General features: G+C 46.1%; 1 protein-coding gene across 2 annotated transcripts in view; it reads right to left on the bottom strand.

Annotated features, from left to right (window-relative positions):
• EIF2AK4 (eukaryotic translation initiation factor 2 alpha kinase 4) overlaps positions 1–22,427 on the bottom strand; it is a gene marked incomplete at both ends in the record, with an annotated part of 100,404 nt that overhangs the window by 35,132 nt on the left and 42,845 nt on the right. For both annotated transcript variants that reach the window (XM_080707961.1, XM_080707962.1), the window contains 10 exons: positions 257–493; positions 2,171–2,224; positions 4,072–4,173; positions 8,322–8,401; positions 9,529–9,586; positions 10,122–10,226; positions 12,222–12,344; positions 14,756–14,839; positions 18,098–18,167; positions 19,184–19,578. In XM_080707961.1, coding sequence (XP_080564087.1) covers positions 257–493; positions 2,171–2,224; positions 4,072–4,173; positions 8,322–8,401; positions 9,529–9,586; positions 10,122–10,226; positions 12,222–12,344; positions 14,756–14,839; positions 18,098–18,167; positions 19,184–19,578 — 1,308 coding nt within the window. The remainder of the gene's footprint in view (positions 1–256; positions 494–2,170; positions 2,225–4,071; positions 4,174–8,321; positions 8,402–9,528; positions 9,587–10,121; positions 10,227–12,221; positions 12,345–14,755; positions 14,840–18,097; positions 18,168–19,183; positions 19,579–22,427) is intronic.

Raw genomic sequence — 22,427 nt, 5'->3', positions numbered from 1 at the left:
TGCGAAGGGCCTCACTATGTAGCTAAAAGCTATCCGTGAACTGCGATTCTCCTATCTCAACCTCCCGAATGCTGGGATTACAAGCGTGCACCACCAGGCCCAGCTATGTTTACATTTTCTGAACGTACTTTTAGGAGCTTCTTAGAACTCAGCTAAAAACAGTTTTTGGAAGCACTGACAGAATCCAGGAGGAATGAGCACCTGACCTGACCCTCTGGGGACCAGGCCCAGCTCTCGGCAGGGTGACCCGGCTCACCTTCAGTATGTCGCTGTCGTAGGTGTAGTCGATGGCGGGGGAGATGCGCTGGGAGAAGATCTGGGCCATCATGGTGCGGTAGGCCTTCCCGTCCACGTTGGCCAGCGTGTGGTGCAGCACTTCGTGCAGCTCGGATTCCTCCATCTGGGGCGGAGGCAGCAGCTCGCTCTTGAGCAGTTCTGTGGCTGTGGGCCGTTTTGCCGGGTCGTGGTTCAACAGCCAGGAGATGACCGATTTCTACAACGAAACCCACGCACTCAGCCAACGGCAGGATGCAGCAGAGAGTGCTTAGCAGTGCCCCTGACATGGAGACACTGACACGACACAAGCTTCACCAGAGCTGTTACGGTGGTAATAACAATGCCTCACTCACAACTACGGCGCCACGTGCACTGCTTGGCCTATCGGCATCTTGCACGCTGCCGCCCAGAGCGTACCCGGGGAGGTGCTTCTGGTTGGGGCTCTGCCGTTCTGGCCCCACGTTTACACAACGCAAACTCAAACGCTCCAGGAACCTTCCGTGTCTGGTGGAAGGAGAACAGTCCTCACTTGAGGAGCGTTCACCAGCTGCTCTCAAAAGCTTGTAGTTTAGTAAAGTTCCTGGGCACCGCTGTCATCACCATGTGCAAACACTGGACACGAGCGATCATGTCAGAGGGAAAGACTGCGAAATGAACACTCAGCTAAGCACCAGAAACTAAGGAAATGACTCGCTCAAATAACTATAAAAAATAACAAAAGAGCCTGGGCGTGGTGGTGCACGCTTGTAATCCCCGCTCTTGGGAGCCTGAGAAAGGAGGATCACGCAGGTTCGAAGCCAGCCTCAGCTACTTAGTGAGGCTCTCGGTAACTTACTGAGACCCTGTTTCCAAATAAAATATAAAATAGGTCTGGGAGTATAGCCCGGAGGTAGAAAGTCCCCGTGTTCTACTCCTAGTACCACAAAAAAAAAAAAAAAGAAGTAGAAAAATAAAAATGTTTTCTAATGTCTCTTCACCAATTAAACAAATGTGGCAGAGCGGGTCCCTATATCTATAAATAAGTGTCATTCTAGACATTACCAAATTATGGAATGTTAGTGCTGATAAAAATAAAGGGCATAGAATCCATACATGTGTGGGAAAAATTAAAGTCCAGAGGAGCAAGTGGCATGTTTATCCAGACATATAACCAACAAGGAGAAATAACAAATTACTGCAATGTTCTATTTCTGTTTCTGCTCTTAATGTTAATCATTTAAAGAATTTTCATCTTGGCCATAACTGTCAATCAAAGTCAGTTTAAGGAATAAGTTTCCATCTGAAGAGAGTTTTAATCACCCTCTGGCGCTAAGGCAAAGCAAAAGTACAGTACACAAATTCTCTAATTATTCTCTGATATCAGCTGATGCCAATACTAGTTTTCGACCTGCACAACACACGCCCACACACTCGGATATTCTGGTAGATGGGAGACATGATCTTGCTTTGAAATACTGTCATATCAGATCCTTTAGAAAATACAACCTTCCCCTCACAGTCTGAGCTACTTTACCACAAAACAGGACAAAACCATAATTTTAAATGATATTTTTTCTTATATTTTCCCCAAGTTTTGTCTAAAACAATGAGCTATAAAACTATTCTTTCCCCCACCTCAACAGCTAAGATGAGGGTCCGACAGCACTTCAAAAGCACAATGAACGACACAGAAGAGCCCTGTAGTTTGCTACTTTTCTCGGCCAGCCGTTGACATTTTTAATGGTGTTTTTCAAGTCTAATAACATTGTAAGTGCTTTATCTTTTGATACTTTCCCCCAGTTGTTCCCAGGAAACAACAGACTGAGTGGCAGACGATTACTAATTGAAAAATAAGAAAAACAGTAATTAAAAACCCGAGTCTGAAGACACAGCAAGTAAAACAACAGAATAGTACCTGCTTCGAGTGCTCCCCGTCATCGAAGTCTTCGGGAAATATTGGAGAGGTGGGCTAAAAGAATATTAGATTCAAATCAGCAAGCGCTTGGCAGACTGCCACAGTGAAAGCATTCATTCACAAGTAAGAAAAACAAATGCAGAAATTAAAATTCAAAAATTAAAATTCACTAATATGGAAAGACTGATTATTTGTGTGTGTGTGTGTGTGTGTGTGTGTGTGTTCCTGGGGATTGAACTCAGAGGTATTCCACCTCCAAGCTACACCACAGCCCTATTTTTTATTCTTTATTTTGAGACAGGATCTTACTAAGCAAGTGCCTCACTAAGTAGCTACGGTTGGCTCTGAACTTGCAATCTTCCTGTCTCAGCCTCCCAAGTACTGGGAATATAAGTGTACGCCACCATGCCTGGCAGGATTTACACTCCTGAAGCCTAATGCTCACTTTCCTAAGTACATACGCTTTACTGATTGATTGATTGATTGATTGGCTGATTGGTTTTTTATGGTACTGAGAATTGAACCCAGCAGCATTCCCACCCCTGAGCCACACCCCCAACCCTATTTTTTTTGTTTTGAAAGTCTCACTAGGTTGCTGAGGTTGTCCCGGAACCTGTGATCCTCCTGCCTCAGCCTCCTAAGTACCGAGATTACAAGTGTGCGCCACCACGCCCTGCTAGACACATTATTTAAATATGAACTTTAAGCCAGGCGTGGTGGCACATGCTTGTAATCTCGGCATTTTAGAAGCTGAGACAGGAGGATCACTCAGGCTCAAAGGCAGCCTCAGCTACTACTTAGTGAGGCCCTCTGCAATTCAGTGAGACTCTTTCTTTTCTTTTTTCTTTTTCTTTTTTTTTTTGGTGGTACTGGGGGTGGAACACAGAGGCTTTCTACCTCCGGGCTATACTCCCAGACCTATTTTACATTTTATTTAGAAACAGGGTCTCACTAAGTTGCTGAGAGCCTCACTAAGTAGCTGAGGCTGGCTTCCAACCTGTGTGATCCTCCTGTCTCAGCCTCCCAAGTGCGGGGATTACAAGCGTGAGCCACCACGCCCGGCTAGTGAGACTCTATTTCAAAATAAAGAATAAAAAATAGGGCTGGGGCAGGCGTGGTGGCGCACGCTTGTAATTCCTGAGCTTGGGAGGTGGAGACAGGAAGATCGCGCAGGTTCTTAAGCTGTGCTGGCTTAAGAGACCCTGTTTCCAAATAAAAATTAAAAAAAAAAAAAATAGGGCTGGGGGTGTGTAGTTTAGAGCTAGAAAGTCCCTGGGTTTCATCCCCAGTGTTTAAAGGATAACTATAATTTAGCGATTTCTAAAAAAAGCTGGGGAAGTTCCTCCTCACTAGAGGCATATAAGCAGAGGGGGATTTCCACCTACCAGAAATACAGAAGACAAATATCCCTCCTAAATACTGGAAGTTTTGGCTACCCAAACTCTTCTTTAGCATTTGTGTGTGTATGTGTGTGTGTGTGTGTGGGGCACTAGGGATATTTATTTATTTATTTATTTATTTATTTATTTAGGGGTACTAGGAATGGAACCCAGGGGATTCTACCTCCGAGCTACACCCTAGCCCTATTTTTTATTCTTTATTTGCAAACAGGGTCTCATTGAGTTGAAAGGGCTTCACTAAGTAGCTGAGGCTGTCTGCTAGCTGTGATCCTCCTGTCTCCTCTTTTAGCCTTTAAATGGGGTGATTTTCCTTGTTTAGAAAATATTTCACTACAAAGGGAGAACTGGTTAGCTTGACATGTCTCAACACAGCAGTCATTAAAATGACAGCAGACTACCTCTTCTATATTACAAATATCAGAAAAACATACTGCCCCCCGATTCTGATCTGTGTTAAGACAGGTTAATGAAATTGAATGCACCAAAACGTCTGATACATACATCTCTGAGCTGGGTGAGAACAAAGATCCTTTCTGAGGCAGTCACCATGGGGTGATAGGACATCTCAAAGAAGATAATTCCCAGGCTGAAGAGATCTACTTTCTGAGGGGGGAGAAAAATTGCAGTTAGAGAGCTTTGATATGAAAATATAATTTGTCAGGGAATTACAGGATCTGTACTGTTAGCTGAAGTAATGTCTGCCTAAGTGTAAAACATGGCACACTAGAAAAATCTGATGAATTATTTTAAAAAATTAGAGTTATAAAGACTGTTTAGTAAATGATAAACTATTTGGCATGATTTGGCTTAACATTTTCTTTGAAAATTAATTGTAACCAGTTTAGCTGTATGTACACACAATTTGTGGCTGAAGACTGAAAATAATGACTAATGAGCAAAGACAACTAAGACTTGCTGTAAGAATCTGCTTTGGGCTGAGACTATAGCTCAGTGGTAGAGCACTTGCCTAGCATGCCTAAGGTCCTGGGTTCAATCCCCAGCAGAGCCAGAAGGAAAAGAAAAGAGAAGAATCAGCTACTGACTGCTAAACCATACCAGTGAGGACAGAGGAAAGATACCACAGAAGGATCGTGTAAATAATCCTGGCAAAATGGGGAAGTGGAATCAAAGAGAAAAAAATTAAATGCGAACCTACAGGAGAAAATATGTACACACCATATGCCAAATAAGATACTCACATGCAAGATATGTAAGAAACTCATACAATTCATAGAAAAAAAGAAAGAAGCCAGAAAAATGAAGGAAAAACAAAACAAACCCAATCAAAAGACTTCTGAATAGAAAATGCCCCAAAGAAGATGCTGAAATGGCCAACATGTAGCCAACATGTATATGAAAAGACGCCCAATGTGACTGATCACCAGGGAAACACAAATTAAATCCACAATGAGGCATCATCTCACATTTGTTAGGATGGAAAGAGAAAGTTTATACACACAAGCATATACATATAAACTTACATGATGAAATACCGTTTAGCCTTACAGAGTAAGGGGGCCCTGCCATTTGTGATGACATGGACCAACTTGGGAAACAGACTGCCAAGTGAAATGAGCCAGACACGGAGGGTGATACTGCAAGATCTCACCCAGGCCGAATCTACATAAAGTCTAACTCGTGTAGCAAACTGAATGTTGGATTACTAGGGGCTGCTGATCAGGGGGAAGGGGCGTGTTGGCTGGTCAAAGAGTCCAGGCTTTTAGTTATAGGATGAATAAAGTTTGGAGATCTAATGTATAGCAATGGTTTGTTTATCTTTTGTGGTACTGGGGACCGAACCCAGAGGCATTCTACCTTCAAGCTACGCCCAAAGCCTGATGTTATTTTTTATTTGGAAACAGAGTCTTGCTAAGTTGCTGAGTGTCTTATTACTTGATGTCTTGCTGCTACAGTCTTGTTCTTGAACCGGCTATGACAATAATGTATTGTATTTTTGAAATTTGCTGAGAGAGTGGGTCTCAAGTGTTCTCACCACATATACAAAATGGCAGCTAGGTGAGGGTGGATGAGGCAGTGAGCCCACAACGTATGTCAGTGTCAAAGCATCACACCAAACATCTTAAATACATACGGGTTCAGCTGGGCGTGGTGGCGCACGCTTATAATCCCAGTACTTGGGAGGCTGAGACAGGGGGATTGCGGTTCTTGGACAGCCTCAGCTACTTAGTGAGGCTCTGTTCCAAAATAAAGTATAAAAAATAGGACTGGGGGTGTAGCTCAGAGGTAGAATGCCTCTGGGTTCCATCCTCAGTATTGAAAAAAGCACCCCAAAAAACAAAAAAAAAAAACCGTTTTTTTGGGGTCAATCATATCTCAATAATCTGGGAAAACCCAAAAAAGGCCAAAGAAGGAAATATCACAAACCCAAAGCAACCAAAATGATATAAATAATCAAGATAATTATTAAAGAATGAATGAAGAAAGACAAAACAAATGGCAACAGTAAAAAGAGAAAAGTAGCCCAAGAGAAGTGAGGCGGAGCGAGCCTGTGTAAATGGTGCGCCTGGGCCGGGGCAGGAGGGGCAGGGCCACACCCGGGAACACTCCACGTGTGGACTCACGGCGGCAGGAGCGCCTCTCCACCTAGCCCCAGACCTCCAGCCTTCAAAATGAACACCCACGGTGGCACCGCCTGCATGTGCTGGCTGTAGAGTTATGCGAAGCACACGGAGAGGCACCCAGGGGAAAATAGCAATCTCCCTTAATACCACCTTCTTTTTAAAAACACACACAGCTGGGCATGGTAGCACACGCTTGTAATCCCCGCGTTTGGGAGGCTGAGACAGGAGGATCGCACAGGTTCGAAGCCAGCCTCAGCTACTTGGTGAGGCTATCGGCAACTTAGCGAGACCCTGTTTCCAAATAAGCATAGCCCAGAGGTAGAAAAGCCCCTGGGTTACACCCCAGGACCACAAAACACACACACATGCACACACACACACACCCCTATATTACAAACTAAAATCATAATACTGTTTCTTTTATTCACTTAATAGAGTAGAAATATTTTCTGACATGTGATATTCAATTACACAGCTTCATAACTAACCGGCTTTCATTTTCAGACTCTTATTTCTCACCATATCAACAAGGCTGTGGTGGGCTCCTTTCAGCAATCGCTTTGTCTCCTCTGGATGGACCAGAAGGTAGAGGCGCCAGGGCAGAAGGCACAGCACTTCTCAGGACCTCATGATAACTGTCCACTGACTTCAGACAGGCGACTTGAAGGCCCACGGTGGCTGCACCCTGGCTCCCCTCCCTCTCTCTGGGAACCTAGAGATCTAGTTCAACTCTGTGTCACTGCCCTGTGCTCCCTGTCAGAACAAAACCCAGGCTTGAGGTTCCGCTGCAAGCCTGAGATCTGCTTTCATGCACACTGCCTGCCGGGTCTCGTTTTCAAATCCAGCTCTCTACTCTTGCCCTGGGCGAGCTCATCCAGTCTCCTGGCTTTAGGTCCCATCTGTGCTGACAGCCCTGATTTATACCTCTCCCTCTGCTCTCCCTCTGAACTCCAGTCTCGGCTCTCTGACAACCTACCGGATGTCCAGGTTGGATTCCTCATCAGGCTTTTCAAACTAACATGCCTCAAATGGACTCTTCCAGCACTCTTCTCCCTTTCCTGTCTCTCCCTGTCCCCTCACCTTAGTCAACCGCCTTTCACTCAGCTACTCAGGCAGAAACCCTAGCCTGCTCTTCCTTGACACCCAGTCTTCAAGAAAATTCTGCTTCCCCTCTCAGCACCTTTCTCCCCACACATTCTACGGCCTGCCCGTGCCAGGTCCCAGCAGCCCGCAAGCCCTTCTGCAAAGCCGCAGGCCCAGCACCGGGCGCTCTCTGCTCTTGCAATCAACCCCACACTCCTCACGTGGCCACCCTGGCTCTTCACCATCTGAGCCCCAGAGCCGCCTCCCTCAGCTGCACCCCACTGTGCTGGAGCCCCAGGACCTTCCAATGTCCTGACCTGAGCCAGCTGCCCCTCACTCAGGCTCTCCTCTTCATGGCTGTGGCTTCCCTTCCCCTCCAACCCCCCAACTGTGTGCGGCTTGTGGCTCCTCCTCCTGTATCCTAAGTGACCCTTCCAGGAGGCCGTCCCCGGCCAGTGTACCGGGAGAAGATGGCCCTGGTTACAAGATGCTACTCGTCACTTGACTCTACTTCCTTTGTTACACTTATTGCAGTTTATTGTTGTTTTTCTTACTCTTTACATGTGTATTGTCTGCTTCAGCCACCACTGCATAAGCTCCCTGAGGGCTGGGGCTCTGCTACCTTCCCTGGAACCTTGCCCAGGACAGGGGCCAGTTCCTGCATTCTTCGGATGGATGGATGGATGGATGAGTGGATGGATGGATAGATGGGTGGATGGATGGATGGATGGGTGGATGGATGGGTGGATGGGTGGATGGGTGGATGGATGGATGGGTGGATGGATGGACGGATGGATGGATGGATGGATGGGTGGATGGATGGATGGATGGATGGGTGGATGGATGGATGGATGGATGGGTGGATGGATGGACGGATGGATGGATGGACGGATAGATGGACGGAAAGCTCCTGGCAGCAACAGTGCCAGCCTCCGTCCTGTCCTCGGGCCCTGTGTCCTGGCTGGAGTATGAACTGGTGAATGTTCCTGACTATTTCAGCTAGCAACTAAGCCCTGAATGCTGTAATCTTAATGTTCTTGCCACTGCTTCGCTTTTGAAACTTTCCTTTCCCCAAAATCTCTGTACCTGGTTGTACGCAGACTTGGTACTTCCTTGGACCTCTGGACTCACATATAGTGCAGTGCCAACCATCCCAGTCAGATGGCCTGTGTGGAGAAAACCAGAGGGAAAGCTCTCCAGTAATGGGACTTAGGGTTGAGGTAAAGTAAAAAAAAAAAAAGTCTCCTACGAGTGAGGCTTGATCTGTTAACTACAACACTCACAGGAAGAAGCAGTGTGCACTGTGTCAAACTGTTAACTGCAGGTCCTGCAGGCCACACACCCTGTCCCACACAAAGCTGTCCCTGCTGTTGCGAAGCGGAGTGATGCCAGAAAGACCCCAGACAGATGAGGTCCTGGGTACCCTCACATGATCACTTGGGCTGGCCAAAGTGGGGCTGTCTGCACATGGGAGCTAATTATACTACTAACTGAAGCCCTCAGGGTTCTAACGAGTATTTAACACGGTGAAAAGAAAAGACGGGAGGATTGTGGGTCGCGGCCAGCCTCGGCTACTTAGTGAGGCCCTCTGCAACTCAGTGAGACCCTGTTTCAAAATAAAGAATAAAAAATAGGGCTGGGGATGTAGTTCACAGGTAGAATACCCCTGGGTTCCATCACCAGTACCTCAAAAACAAAACAAAACAAAAAAGTACCTTTATAATTTTGTTGAGTGAATAATTAAAAATTTTCTTAGAATAAAATCTGTACAAGTGAAAAGCAAGTCTCAAGTTAAGAAATTTTATGGTCTTCTCTTATTTTATTTTTTTGGAACTGAGATTGAACTCAGAGGGGTTCTATCTCCAAGTCACACCATCAACCTGATTTTATTTCTTATTTGGAAACAGAGTCTCACTAGGTTTCTGAGAGCCTAACTAAGTTGCAGAGGCTGGCTTTGAACCTGCAATTATCCTGTCTCAGCCTTCCAAGTACAGCGATTACAAGCGTGTGCCACCACACCTGGCTGTGGTCCGTCCGTCCTTCCTTCCTTCTTTTGCAGTACCAGGGATGGAACCCAGGGGCATTCTACCTCCGAACTACACCCTCAGCCCTATTTTTTATTCTTTATTTTGAAACGGTCTCACTTGAGTTGCAAGGGGCCTCACTAAGCAGCTGAGGCTGTCCTTGAACCGCGATCCTCCTGTCTCAGCCTCCCAAGTACTGGGATTACAAGCGTGCACCACCACGCCTGGCTGTGGTCCCTTTTAAATACACAGATGAAGAACAGACTTACCCGAAGGGTCTGATTTTATCACGTGATCTCCTGCCTGATCATCTTGCTTCCCATCAGCCTAAAAACAGAAGGAAGCCAAATGGCAAATTAAAACGTTAAGAGTACTCCACAGCGAGGCCTGGCCATTTCTAAATGAAGACACACTGAAAAATACTGCATGGAAATTAGAATAACTATAATAATGCTTTCCTCGATGCTCACAGCTGTACATTTTCTCTTTGCTCCTGTATCATATTTCACTTCACATTCATTAGCTTGTATGTTAAAAACTACTGAATGATGCTGTGAAGAACACTTCGGGTTACATGCTATATAGAGCTGGATCTCAGTGTTTTATGTTTGTGAGCCTCATCTCCATAAAAGTAATAAAAGCCCCGTAAGCAAGCATCAAACATCTTGCAGAGTGGTGGTATGGGAGACTAACATCAATTATTTCATTAAATATTATATCCCTTTGACCTAAGTATTATTCACAAGCCAGCAATTTCGTGTCCCTCAAGTGGAAGGCACTCACTAACTCCTGCTCACGGTTTCAAAGCCTAAACAATCACTCGGGGAGTGCGCAGGTGGAGTCTCATTTTTAAAATACTCACAGCAAAGGCTAGGTGATCGGTTGCCAAACCAAAATCACCTATTTTCACATGGTCATCAGAATCCAAAAAAATGTTGACGGGCTTCAAATCCCGGTGAATCATGCCCTGTCGGAAGAGAGTGAAGAAACCAATGGCTCTTCCTACTCACAGTTTATACTTACGCCTGTCTCCTGAAAGGAAAGGCCAGCGTGGTGGGGAAACGGGATGAAGTCTTCTCCCGCAAACCACCCTGGGCTGGGATCTGGTCCCTAGAACGTCTCCCAGTGGCCTGGTGACTCTCTAGGATTCCCCGTTCCACCTGGCAGTGGTCTTGATCAGGTGATGTCCAAGGACCCCCCTACTGGGCTCATCAAAGCACCTTTCCTCCTGTTTCTGTCCCTTTCTTTGCACTCCTCCCCGGGCCTAGCACACTCTTGCTTTTCTCCACGCAATCTACTGTGTCAACGTCTACAAGTGCCAGTCCCTCAGGAGCCTTCCGTTGATGGCAATTCCAAAGAACTGGCTTTGCATCCCTGGCACACGCAGCAGGTGCTCAAGGATTGAATGTTGCATGAACCCTGCTTTGTCTTCTTCCTGATGGTTCATAAAATAATACAGAAAATAATTAAATGCAACAAGAACACTGCATGACCCTCCTTCCACTGCACGGGGGTAAATTCTGGCTCCCTCCAAATACGAGTCCCTCTCCAGCGGAGGGTTGCTCCTGCCGCCGGTGTCTGGGTGCAGCAGTGTCAGCAAATGGTCGGCAGAGGAAGCGAGCACACAGGACAGGGTTCTGGAATGCTACGGTAATAGAGTTCTAATGGCTCCCATCAGAACTCATCTTCCTTTCCATCCTGACAAATCCTGCTTCCCACAAATCATTTGAAAACTACAGCCCTGGCTGCTCAGTATAAATACAGTACAGTATAAACATTTTGAGGTTTGAGAAAATGGAGGCAAAGGAAAAAACTAGTGTATTTCTACTGGTTAATGCATTAGACCATCCTAATCTAAAAATGGAAGCAATGCCCGTCCTGAAGCTAGGTCCACTAGCATTCACATCATAATGGCAATCTCTAGCTTTAAAACAGCGTTTTGTAGATGTAGCAGGCTATGCTATCCGGACGCTCATTCCTCTCCTCAATTGATGGCTTCTAGTTTCCCCGCGCTCCTAGGAAGGGAAGCATTCATTCAGTTAGAATTTCTTTTTTGTAGCTTCAGCTATTTTTTATTTTGAAGCAGGGTCACCAAGTCACTGAGACCGGCCTGGAACCTGCCATCCTCCTGTCTCAGTCTCTCAAGTGCTGGGATTACAGGCATGTGCAACCACACCTGGCTAGAATTAAATCTTTATCCGTATTAATCACAGTCTCGCTATTCTGAACCAATCAAGGAATCATCTTCAACATTCCACACAAGTTAAATATTTCCAGGGGTTGGCAAACTTCTTCTAAAAAGGGCCAGTTAGTAAATATTTAGGCTTTCAGGTTATACCGTTTGCTGCGACTACTCAAGGTTGCTGTTACGGTAAAACAGGTACAGGCAATCCATAACATGAGCATGGCTTTGGTCTAAGAAAATCATATCGCAGACAATAAAATTAGAACTTCATGTAATTTTCATGTCATGAATATTCTTCCTTTGGTCTTTTATAACCACTGAAAAATATCTAAAAGCTTTGACTCATAGGCCATACAGAAATAAGCGTGCGTTGGTTTGACCTGTGCCGTGCAGCTTGCTGGTCTCTGTCCTAATTCTTGGTACTGTTTCTTTGTCTTTTGAACTCTGTTCTATCTATAAAAATAGATTATTTCAATATACTAAAGTTTTCTATGTTTTTTTTTTTTTTTTGCAGATCTGGGGATGGAGCCCAGGGGCATTCTACCTCCGAGCTCCACCCCCAGCCCTAGTTTTTATTCTTTATTTTGAGACAGGGTCTGAGATGCAGAGGGCCTCACTACGTAGCTGAGGCTGGCTGCGAACCGCGATCCTCCTGTCTCAGCCTCCCGAATGCCGGGATCACAAGCGTGCGCCACCACGCCCATCTACATTTTCACATTTGATTTTTAGTAAGCATGCATGTAGGTAGGCATGAGTTTTGGAGTGTTGTAAGCTTACTTTCTCGTGGATGTAAGCCAATCCCTCCAGGACCTCTCGGAAGAGCCTCCAGAGCCGGCCGGGGTCGCGGTGCAGGCCCTGGTCGATGGTGTCGCGCAGCGTGCTCCTCTCACAGTACTCCATCTGCGGGCGGGCGGGCGGGCGGGGGCTGGTTAGTCTAGGTCAGGGGGCTGCGATCGACGCAGTCATCCACTGAACACTTCTCATATGGACTTTAGACAGTTTATAGGAAAGACTTGTTTTTACAACAACAACAACAACAACAACAAAGAGCATTTAACTTGTATTTGTGATACTAGAAATCGAACCTGTGGACATTCTACATCTGAGATACAACCTCAGCCTTACTTTATTTTTTTATTTGTGGAGAGTCTTGAGTTGGGTATGGTGGCATGTGCCTGTAATCTTAGTTTGTAATCACAAGTTTGAGGCCAGCCTCAGCAATTTAGCGAGACCTTGTTTCAAGAAAAACATAAGAAATAAAAAGGATGGGGTATAGCTTACAGGTAGAATTCTCACGGGTTTGACCCCCGTACAAAAAAAAAAAAAAGAAAAGAAAAAAACCCAGGTCTTCTGAGTTATTAATCACCAGTATTAAAGTACGTTGGAACCAATATGCATAATCTTAGCACCCCAACACCATCATTTAAAACTTTTTTGCAGTACCGGGGATCATGCCCAGGGCCTCACACACGCTAGGCAAGGGATCTACTACTGAGCTGCATCCCTAGCCCTTCATTTTTATTTTTATATAATTGGTTATTTTTAAAAAAGACTTAGCTGGGCTTGGTGGTGCATGATTGTAATCCCAGCACTCAGGAGGCTAAGAAAGGAGGACCGCAGATTTGAGGACAGCCTCAGCAAGTAGTGAGACTCTCAGCAACCTAGTGAGACCTTGTTTCAAAAATAAAACAAGGGCAGGGGTGTGGCTTGGAGGTAGAATGCCCCTGGGTTCAGTCCCCGGTATTTGTTCCCTCCACAAACACACACTCACACAAAGACTTACTTGTTTAGTCTTTGTACAAAATAATAGGAAAATTGAGATTGCAATAAAATTTTGTCTTTTTATTTTTATTTATTTATTTGTGGTACTGGGGGTGGAACCCAGAGGCTTTCTACCTCCAGGCTATACTCCCAGACCCATTTTATACCTTATTTGGAAACAGGGTCTCACTGAGTTGCTGAGAGCCTCACTCAGTAGCTGAGGCTGGCTTCGAACCTGTGCGATCCTCCCGTCTCAGCCTCCCAAGCACGTGGATTAAAAGTGTGCGCCACCACGCCCGGCTCAATGCCTTTTCTGATTCCCACTCCACAGCCACTGCGCCCCAATGTACCTCCTTCACATCCATGTTTCCCCTTGGTTTTTTAGAGAGAAATGGCAGATGGTAGGTACTCAATAAACAGCAGTTTGGGGGATAAACGGTTTACTACCTGTAACTGGTATGTTAAAGTTATTTGTTAGGGCGTACCTGAAACCACTCAGTCCCAGGAAAACTACCCAATCTGTCTCGCTGGCACGGCCCGCTGCCATGGCGGGTGCTCCTGCTCTGGCAGGTAAGCAGGCTGCTTCTTAGTAATGCCTCGTAGGAACTGGTCTGTCTATGGCTTTTGTCTCCCAGAGGTTCCTGGATATGGCACTCACTTTGCCTAGATTCAGCTGGTTAGATCCAGGGAGTTTTTGGGCATGTCCAGTATAGAACTTATGGAACTCAGAGATAGTTCTAAACACTTCATCCAGGCCATCTCATTTAGTCTTTCCCCCGCTGGGCACTGAACTCAGGGCTTCCTGCATGCTGGGCAAGCGCTCTTCCACTGACTTAGGCCTTTGCACCCGTGTTTTTTAAAATTTACTTTGAGACAGGGTCTCACTAAGTAGCTCAGAATGGCTTCCAGAAAGGCCTCAACTTGTGAGTCTCTGCTCCACCTCCTGAGTAGCTGGATTACATGGGTGTGCCCCTTGCGCCTGGCTCCTTTGCTTTTATAACCCTATAAGATATCTTTTTTTTTTTTTTTTTTTTTTTTTTTTTTTGCGGGTCTGGGAATGGAACCATGGAACCCAGGGATATTCGACCTCCGAGCTACACCCCCCTGTCCTATTTTTTATTCTTTATTTTGAAACAGGATCTCACTAAGTTGAAGAGGGCCTCACTAAGTAGCTGAGGCTGTCCACAAACTGTGATCCTCCTGTCTCAGCCTCCCGAATGCTGGGATGACAAGTGTGCGCCACCACGCCCGGCTAGCTACTATCATTTAATTTGTAGATGGGAAAACCAAGGCACAGAGGCTGAAGAACCTTGTCTGAACTCAGAGCTGTGCCAAGTGGATCCAGGATGTGCATGCACACAGCCCGAGTGTGGACCCGGGCTGTGATGGCACCCTTTGATAAGCTACGAGGAAGGGCCTCCATGCTGTCACTGCCCTGGGCCAATTGCTCTTCGGCAATGGTAACACACCCTCTTCTGTTTGCTGTCTTGTTGGTGCGTCCTGAAACATGCCTGCCAGCGACCACTGGGAGCTGCTGCGCGGGGCCTCACCTGGATGTACAGGTAGTGCACGGCCTCGGTCGTCACTGATGCCTCACTTCCGTGGCAACTGTCCTTTTCATTGCAGTCTTCACCCTAACTCGAGAAGAACACACGAGAACTCAGACTGGGGGCTGAAATCAAACAAATCACCACCATCGACACCAAGCATCCGTGCCCACCCTCACCTCAAGGGCCATCCCGCTGCCTGTCGATGAGCAGAGCACAACCTCTGTCCTTTAGAAGTTCACAACAATTTTAAGGCAAGTCTGTGATGAGAATCGCCCGTGTAGCTTCCAGGCGGTTGCTACACAGAACAACGGGGCCAAGAGGACACTGGGAGGTATTAAAGTAGTGCAACCCACAGAACAATTCCTTGTGAAGTGAATTCTTTCTTACCAACAATGGCCTCCGATGGCTAAGAGGGGCAGCATGCATATGGGCTAATAATTTAAGGCTTCAGTGTTACTGGAATGAAGTTCTTTGGTGAGAATTAGCTAACGCAATGTTCATTTACTTGCAGAACTAGGGTTGGAACCCAGGGGCATCCTACCTCTGAGCTACACCTCCAGCTCTATTTTTTATTCTTTATTTTGAAACAGGGTCTTAGTAAGTCGTAGAAGGCCCCACCAAGTAGCTGATGCTGGCCATGAACCTACAATCCTCCTGTCTCAGCGTCTCAAGTACTGGGATTACAAGTGTGCACCACAAGGCCCAGGGCTACAGCAATTTAAATGTGACCACACTTCCAAAGGGCAGACTACTCTCTGAGTTATGCCCTCAGAGAACAAGCAAGCACTCAGCTGCTCCTTTGAGCAAGTGACCCTCTAGACCACTTCCAGAGACAACCTGCTGCTGGAGGCTGTCCCCTACAGCTAATTTTCTTCCTAATATATGGTATCTTTAAAAAACTTTATTTTTTCATCTGAAAGATGTTTTTAAATACTTTTATCCTGAAGTATGGAAAAGGTATCAATTAGCATCTGACCATATGATTAATAGTTTTTATGAAGAATTTTTCAGTATTTCTCCCTTATCAAAGAAGAAACACCCCAAAATCTCTGCTCTGAAAACATTTAGGTTCTGTTCTTGGATCATTTACTTACCCTGGGGATCATCTGTAGAAGTTTATTAATCTCTCAGAGGCTCTTACTCATCCATTAGAATGTCCATGGAATGCTGCCCTTACCCAAGAAAAACCAGGATCATATTTTGGCGCCCCCGTAATAATTAAATGTATAACTAACTTTCGCTTTAGCAGTAGTTTAGATGGTTTATGCTATTATCTTGGTTAAATGTATAGCTAATAAATTTAAGCCCAAAAGATCTTCAGGTGGTTTTAGTCAATAAGGAACTTATTAGTAATTATAGAAAGTAGTTATCTAGTAGTTATAGAAAGCACTGGGTCGTGCACTCACAGCTCTTTAGAATCAGCTGCTCACTAACAGAGCTCACATGTGCACTTCCCTTGATGTGCTCTGACCGCGCCCTTACAACTGCCAGCTTTGTTTTTATCCCTGGGATCAAGTCGTCACTTTCCACATAGTTGTAGAAGGAGTCTCTACAGCAACAAGCCGCCATGCCGAGCAGCTGGAAGGCCGGCCCGAGCTCCAGGCACCAGCAGGGAGGCCCGCTGCCCAGGCACGGGAGCTGCAGAGCGGAGCAGGGTCGGAGGCCGGAGCAGTGTTTTTCTCACTTTTTAAGCCATGAACCACACGAAGAAGTGTATTTTACACCATGCTCAGTACACACGCTCATGAGGAATGAGTTCCAGAAACAAAGTTTCCTTTTACTAGAAATAGGGTACACTTTGGTACTCTGTACAGCATTAGAAGTAACGAAAGTCTGGTTTTAACCTAAATTGATTTCATATCTCCTTATGGGATAATAACACAGATTAAAACACTGTTCTAAAGGATAGCACATGAAAATAAAGATTAGTTGATATGAGAGATATCAAGGTAACTTCATGAAGAGACTGTTTGGTTACTCAATTAATTTGTATTCAGTTATGGTTTGAGACCATACTGGCTACTCTCCAAATCCTCTAGGAAACTTTTTTTATTTTTTTTGTTTTTGGTATTGGGGATGGAACCCAGGAGGGCATTCAACCTCTGAGCTACACCCCAGCCCTATTTTTTATTCTTTTTCTTTTCTTTCTTTTTTTTTTTTTTCAGGTCTGGGGGATGAAACCCAGGGGCATTCGACCTCCGAACTACACCCCCTGTCCTGTGTTTTTTATTCTTTATTTTGAAACAGGGTCTCACTGAGTTGGAGAGGGCCTCACTAAGTAGCTGAGTCTGTCCGTGAACTGTGATCCTCCAGTCTCAGCCTCCCAAATGCTGGGATTACAAGTGTATGCCACCACGCCCGGGTTTTATTCTTTATTTTGAAACAGAGTGTCTCTGAGTTGAAAGGGCCTCACTAAGTAGCTGAGGCTGGCCAGGAACCACGATCCTCCGGTCTCAGCCTCCCAAATGCTGGGATTACAAGCGTGCGCCACCACGCTGTGCAAATAGTATATATTTTAAAATGAATGATCAAGCCAGGCGTGGTGGCGCACGCTTGTAATCCCCGCGCTTGGGAGGCTGAGACAGGAGGATCGCGCAGGTTCGAAGCCAGCCTCAGCTACTTAGTGAGGCTCTCAGAAACTTAGTGAGACCCTGTTTCCAAATAAAATATAAAATGGGTCTGGGAGTATAGTGGGTCTGGGAGTATAGCCGGAGGTAGAAAGTCTCTGGGTTCCACCCCAGTACCACCAAAAAATAAATAAATTAATGCCGGGCATGGTGGCGCACGCTTGTAATCCCCGCGCTTGGGAGGCAGAGACAGGAGGATCGCGCAGGTTCGAAGCCAGCCGCGCATGCTGGCTTAGGAGACCCTGTTTCCAAATAAAAATGTAAAAATAGGTCTGGGAGTGTAGCCCGGAGGTAGAAGGGCTTCCAGGAACCCCAGTACCACCAAAAAAATAAATAAATAAAAAAGTAAAATAAATAAATAAATAAAATGAATGATCATGTTTTAAATTGGTATTTGTATATCATATCTGAGATTTATAATATCAGATGTAGTTTTATTTTTCCTTTTGTGTGTGTGTGTGGCACTGGGGATGGAACCCAGGGCCTTCTAACTCCGAGCTATACTCCCAGACCTATTTTATATTTTCATTTGGAAATAGTCTCACTGAGTTGCTGAGAGCCTCATTAAGTATCTGAGGCTGGCTTCGAACGTGTGCGATTCTCCTGCCTCAGCCTCCCAAGTACTGGGATTACAAGCGTGTGTCACCACGCCCTGCCAGATGTTAGTTTTCTAACACCCACTTTATGATGAATAAAATGGTATAATTATATTTACCTGATTCTGACTTTTACTGTTCTCATCTTCATTGTCAAAGATAATATCACTTTCGGAATCTGAAGCAGGTCTTAAAAAGAAATAGAGAAACAGTAAGGAAACCAAATCTTCACTCTTGTTAATTATTAGAAAGCAAAAGATACTAGAGACATTATACTATGAACCCACAGAGTAAATCTGTACACAACAACCTGCTGGTTTGTATTTTGCTATTACTGTGAACAGAACTTTTAGAAATTAGCCAGATTACATTTTCTAAAAAGTTTTTATAGCTAAGAGTTATGATAAATTGTAGTCAACTGTATATAAAAAATAAAATCATGAAAGTAGCTTCTGAGATCAATTTTAGAGTCAAAATATTTTTTGGGGGGGTCATAATCATTAGTTTGGTATGTTTTTTGGAACTGGAGTTGGTATGACATCAAGACCCCAAATTAGTACTTTTTGTGTGTGGTACTGGGGCTTGAACCCAAGGCTTGTGCATGCTAGGCAAGCGCTCTACTACTAAGTTACACCCCAGCCTTTTATTTTATTTTTGACACAAGGTCCCCTAAATTGCCCAAGGTGTCCTGGAACTTGCGTCCTTCTGTCTCAGCCTCCCAAGTAGCTGGGATGCTAGGCCTGCACAGGCCACCTTGCCCTGCTCCCAAATTAGTTCTTAAATGTTCCATGGGGTTGGAAGCCTATCTAGAGGAATACCTATAAGAAATTCTCTAAGATGTGTTAAGCTGAATAAAGGAAGTAATTTGTTTTCTTTCTCTAGGGCTTGGATTTTGGAAGTCTTCTGAGGACAGTGGGGCAAGAATTGCATTGGATTGCACTTGGTTCCTTTCTAAACGCGGCTTTCATGCCTTCCTTTCTTTTTAACAGGGTCACACCTCCGGATTTTTTGGGGGGTGGTACTGGGGGTGGAACCCAGGGGCCAGCTACCTCCGGGCCACACTCCCAGACCTATTTTATATTGTATTTGGAAACAGGGTCTTCGAACCCGCGCGATGCTCCTGTCTCGGCCTCCCAAGCGCGGGGGGCCAGCGTGTACCACCGCGCCGGCTCCCCTCCAGACCGGGCCAGCCCGCGCATCCTTACAGGAAGGACTGTGCGAAGACGCCCTCGTGCTCGTCCTCGTCCTCGTCCTCGTCCTCGTCGCTGCTGGAGCCGGGCCCGGCCGCGGGGAAGCGCGCGCTGGCCGAGCGCTCGGCCGACGTGCTCCACTCCACCGAGCTGCTGATGGGCGGCGGCGCGGCGGCCTCCACGCTGTCGCTGGGGTCCCGGGCCGGGGGCCCCGGGGCGGGGGGCGGCGAGCCGGGCCCGGCGGGGCGCTCGTGCCGCTCGATCCAGGCGTTGTAGTAGCGCACGATGTTCTCATGGTGCAGGCGCGACAGCAGCGTGACCTCGCCCTTGATCCTGCGGAAGTGCCGGCTGGCCGGGTTGATGGCGATGCGCTTCACCGCGTAGCAGCAGCCGTCCAGCTTGTTCTGCACCTGCCGAGCGCGGGGTGGGGGGCCGTCAGGACCGCGCAGGACCCGCACCTGGCCCGGTCCCCCCGGAGGAGCTGGGGTTGTGAGAGCCGAGGGCTGGCCGACGGCCACAGACCTAGGAAACAGTTCACCCCAGCCCGAGGTGCGAGAAGAGCCCGGGGAAACAACCTACATCGTGATCGTTCAGTTGATTGACGATGACGTCCCTGCTCTTCCAGTGTCCATCCAGCTAAATTTCTAAGTAAATTTTGGGTTTAAAATAAAAATTATTTTCTAAATTCAGTGTAAACTTTGATGTTTTCCATTTCTATATATATATTTTTTTTTTACACTGAACACACACTAAACTCCAGGAATTTTAATCGACCTGAAGTCAATAATTCTTCAACTTATAAAGCTGTGTTAATTTGGGTTTAATCACTGAATTTATTACTTCATTTCCTTAAGACTCAGTTGTCTTACTTATACAATGGCATTTATACCATTTCCATTACTTGCCCAAATGGTGCGGTGAGGATTAAATAACATAACACGGGTAAAGCACTGTATCAAGGTCTTGTAAAAAAAAAGGTGCTTAGTGGATAACGGCTATTACTATTAACACAATTACTGTCTATTGGTTTTGTTGCACACTTAAGATTATGACTGATGATATGACATTCCTGAAACCAGAAGGATATTATTATGAGCACAATAAAATAATAAGCCTATATGAAAATGTTTCCGAGGCAAGCCCCCAGATCCTCCTGGAGGCATCCTTACCCCTGGCAGCTTCACTGTGTGATCGGTGTGACTGAATTAACTGTTGAAAGGTTTCTTTCACTGGAATGTTCTACCCTCAACCACGCAGATCAACAGAGGTGAATGATACACTCTAGAAAGGCCACAACTAGATATGGGAAGGAGAGATGGGTGGATTACGACTGACAAAAGACAGCATCATCCTCTGGCCCCGGCTTTGATTAGAGTATTAAAAACCACTCCTAGCTGGGCGTGGTGGCGCACGCTTGTCATCCCAGCATTTGGGAGGCTGAGACTGGAGGATCGCGCAGGTTCGAAGCCAGCCGCGCTGGCTTAAGAGACCCTCTTTCCAAATATATATATATATCTGGGAGTGTAGCCCAGAGGTAGAAGGGTTTCCAGGAACCCCAGTACCACCAATAAATAAAAAAATAAACAAACAAACAAATAAGCAAATTAACTAAAAAATAGGACCGGGAGTGTGGCTCAGAGGTGCAATGCCCCTAGGTTCCATCCTCAGTACCGCAAAATAAACAAATAAATACTACTCTGAGTAAGAAAGGGGTCCTATAAAATTCAGTTTCAGATAACCTTTTACCATGGAAACACTGAGTTTCGCCGGGCGTGGTGGCGCACGCTTGTAATCCCCGCGTTTGGGAGGCTGAGACAGGAGGATCGCGCAGGTTCGAAGCCAGCCTCAGCTACTTAGTGAGGCTCTCAGCAACTTACTGAGACCCTGTTTCCAAATAGAAAAATATAAAATAGGTCTGGGAGTATAGCCTGAAGGTAGAAAGCTCTGGGAACCACCCCCAGTACCACCAAAATAAAAAAAATTAAAAAAAAAAAAAAAGAACACGAGTTTCAAGTAAAGCAGATGTGGTCTGCGAGCTGCCTTAACCTGAGTAAATGTGTGCAGCCTTAGGTAGAAGGAACAACTCTGAGCCTCAGTCCCTCACCTGGGACGTGGGGCCACCTCTCCTCATAGCAATGTCTTGAGATGGAAAGACGAGGTCTGTTGGCCACACAACCTGAAACATGGAATGTGCTCAAGAAGCGACAGCCCGCGTCCCTACCTGCCGCGACCGAGGACCACCGTGGGCGGTCTCGGCACTGCCTGCTGCACCTCTCGTGCCTTAGAACACAGCACGTATGCTCTACGTTACTGACTAGGAGCAGGGCTGCCTGGAAATTTCTAGGAATTCATTTGTTAAAATGAGAAGATAGCCAGATACTGTGGGGCATGCCTGTGATCCCAGGCCTGGGAGGCGGAGAGGAGAGGGTGGCAGGTTGAAGGCAGCCTCCGCTACGCAGCCTGTGATCCAGGCCTGGGAGGCGGAGAGGAGAGGGTGGCAGGTTGAAGGCAGCCTCCGCTACGCAGCAAGGCCTGTTTCACAGTACAGACTGAAAAGGACTGGGGACAGCTTGGAGGTAGCATGCCACTGGGTTCAACCTCCAGGACAAAGAAAGGAAGGAAGGAAGGAAAGAAAGAAAAGAGAAAGCGAGAAAGAAAGGCATGGAAGCAACAAAGGGTCCAACTGCTGATGAAACGCACCTCTCTGAGCAGACTGGAAACGCCCGAGGTGGAAATAGACTGTGAGTTCTCATGGGGAGAAACTGCAGGAGAAATGTGGGCTCTAAGTACACAGATACTCTTGTTATGAGCTTGCTAATCATTTTTAAGTACTTGCAAGGAATGAAGTTTGGTAATGTTTTATATATATATATATATTGGGGGGGGCATCCTGGGGATGGAACCCAGGGGGATTCGACTTCCGAGCTACACCCCCTGCCCTACTTTTTTTATTCTTTATTTTGAAACCAGGTCTCACTGAGTTGCAGAGGGCTTCACTAAGTAGCTGAGGCTGTCCGCGAACCACAATCCTCCAGTCTCAGCCTCCCAAATGCTGGGATTACAAGCGTGCACCACCATGCCCGGCTGTTTTATATTTAAGAATCTAAAATAGAAGCTAAAGCTAAAGGACCTGACCGAAATGACGCCATGAACTAAAGTCCTCTAAAAACTATGCTCGTTCTGATCAGGATACCTGTCTTACTTAAGTTTTTGGTTTTCTTTTTATGGTGGTACTAGGGGTGGAACCCAGAGGCTTTCT

The sequence above is a fragment of the Muscardinus avellanarius genome (genome assembly GCF_963383645.1).
Source record: "Muscardinus avellanarius genome assembly, chromosome: 12".
Taxonomy (NCBI): Eukaryota; Metazoa; Chordata; class Mammalia; order Rodentia; family Gliridae; genus Muscardinus; species Muscardinus avellanarius.
Note: the sequence above shows the minus strand (reverse complement) of the source record. Positions and strands in the feature narration are given on the sequence as shown.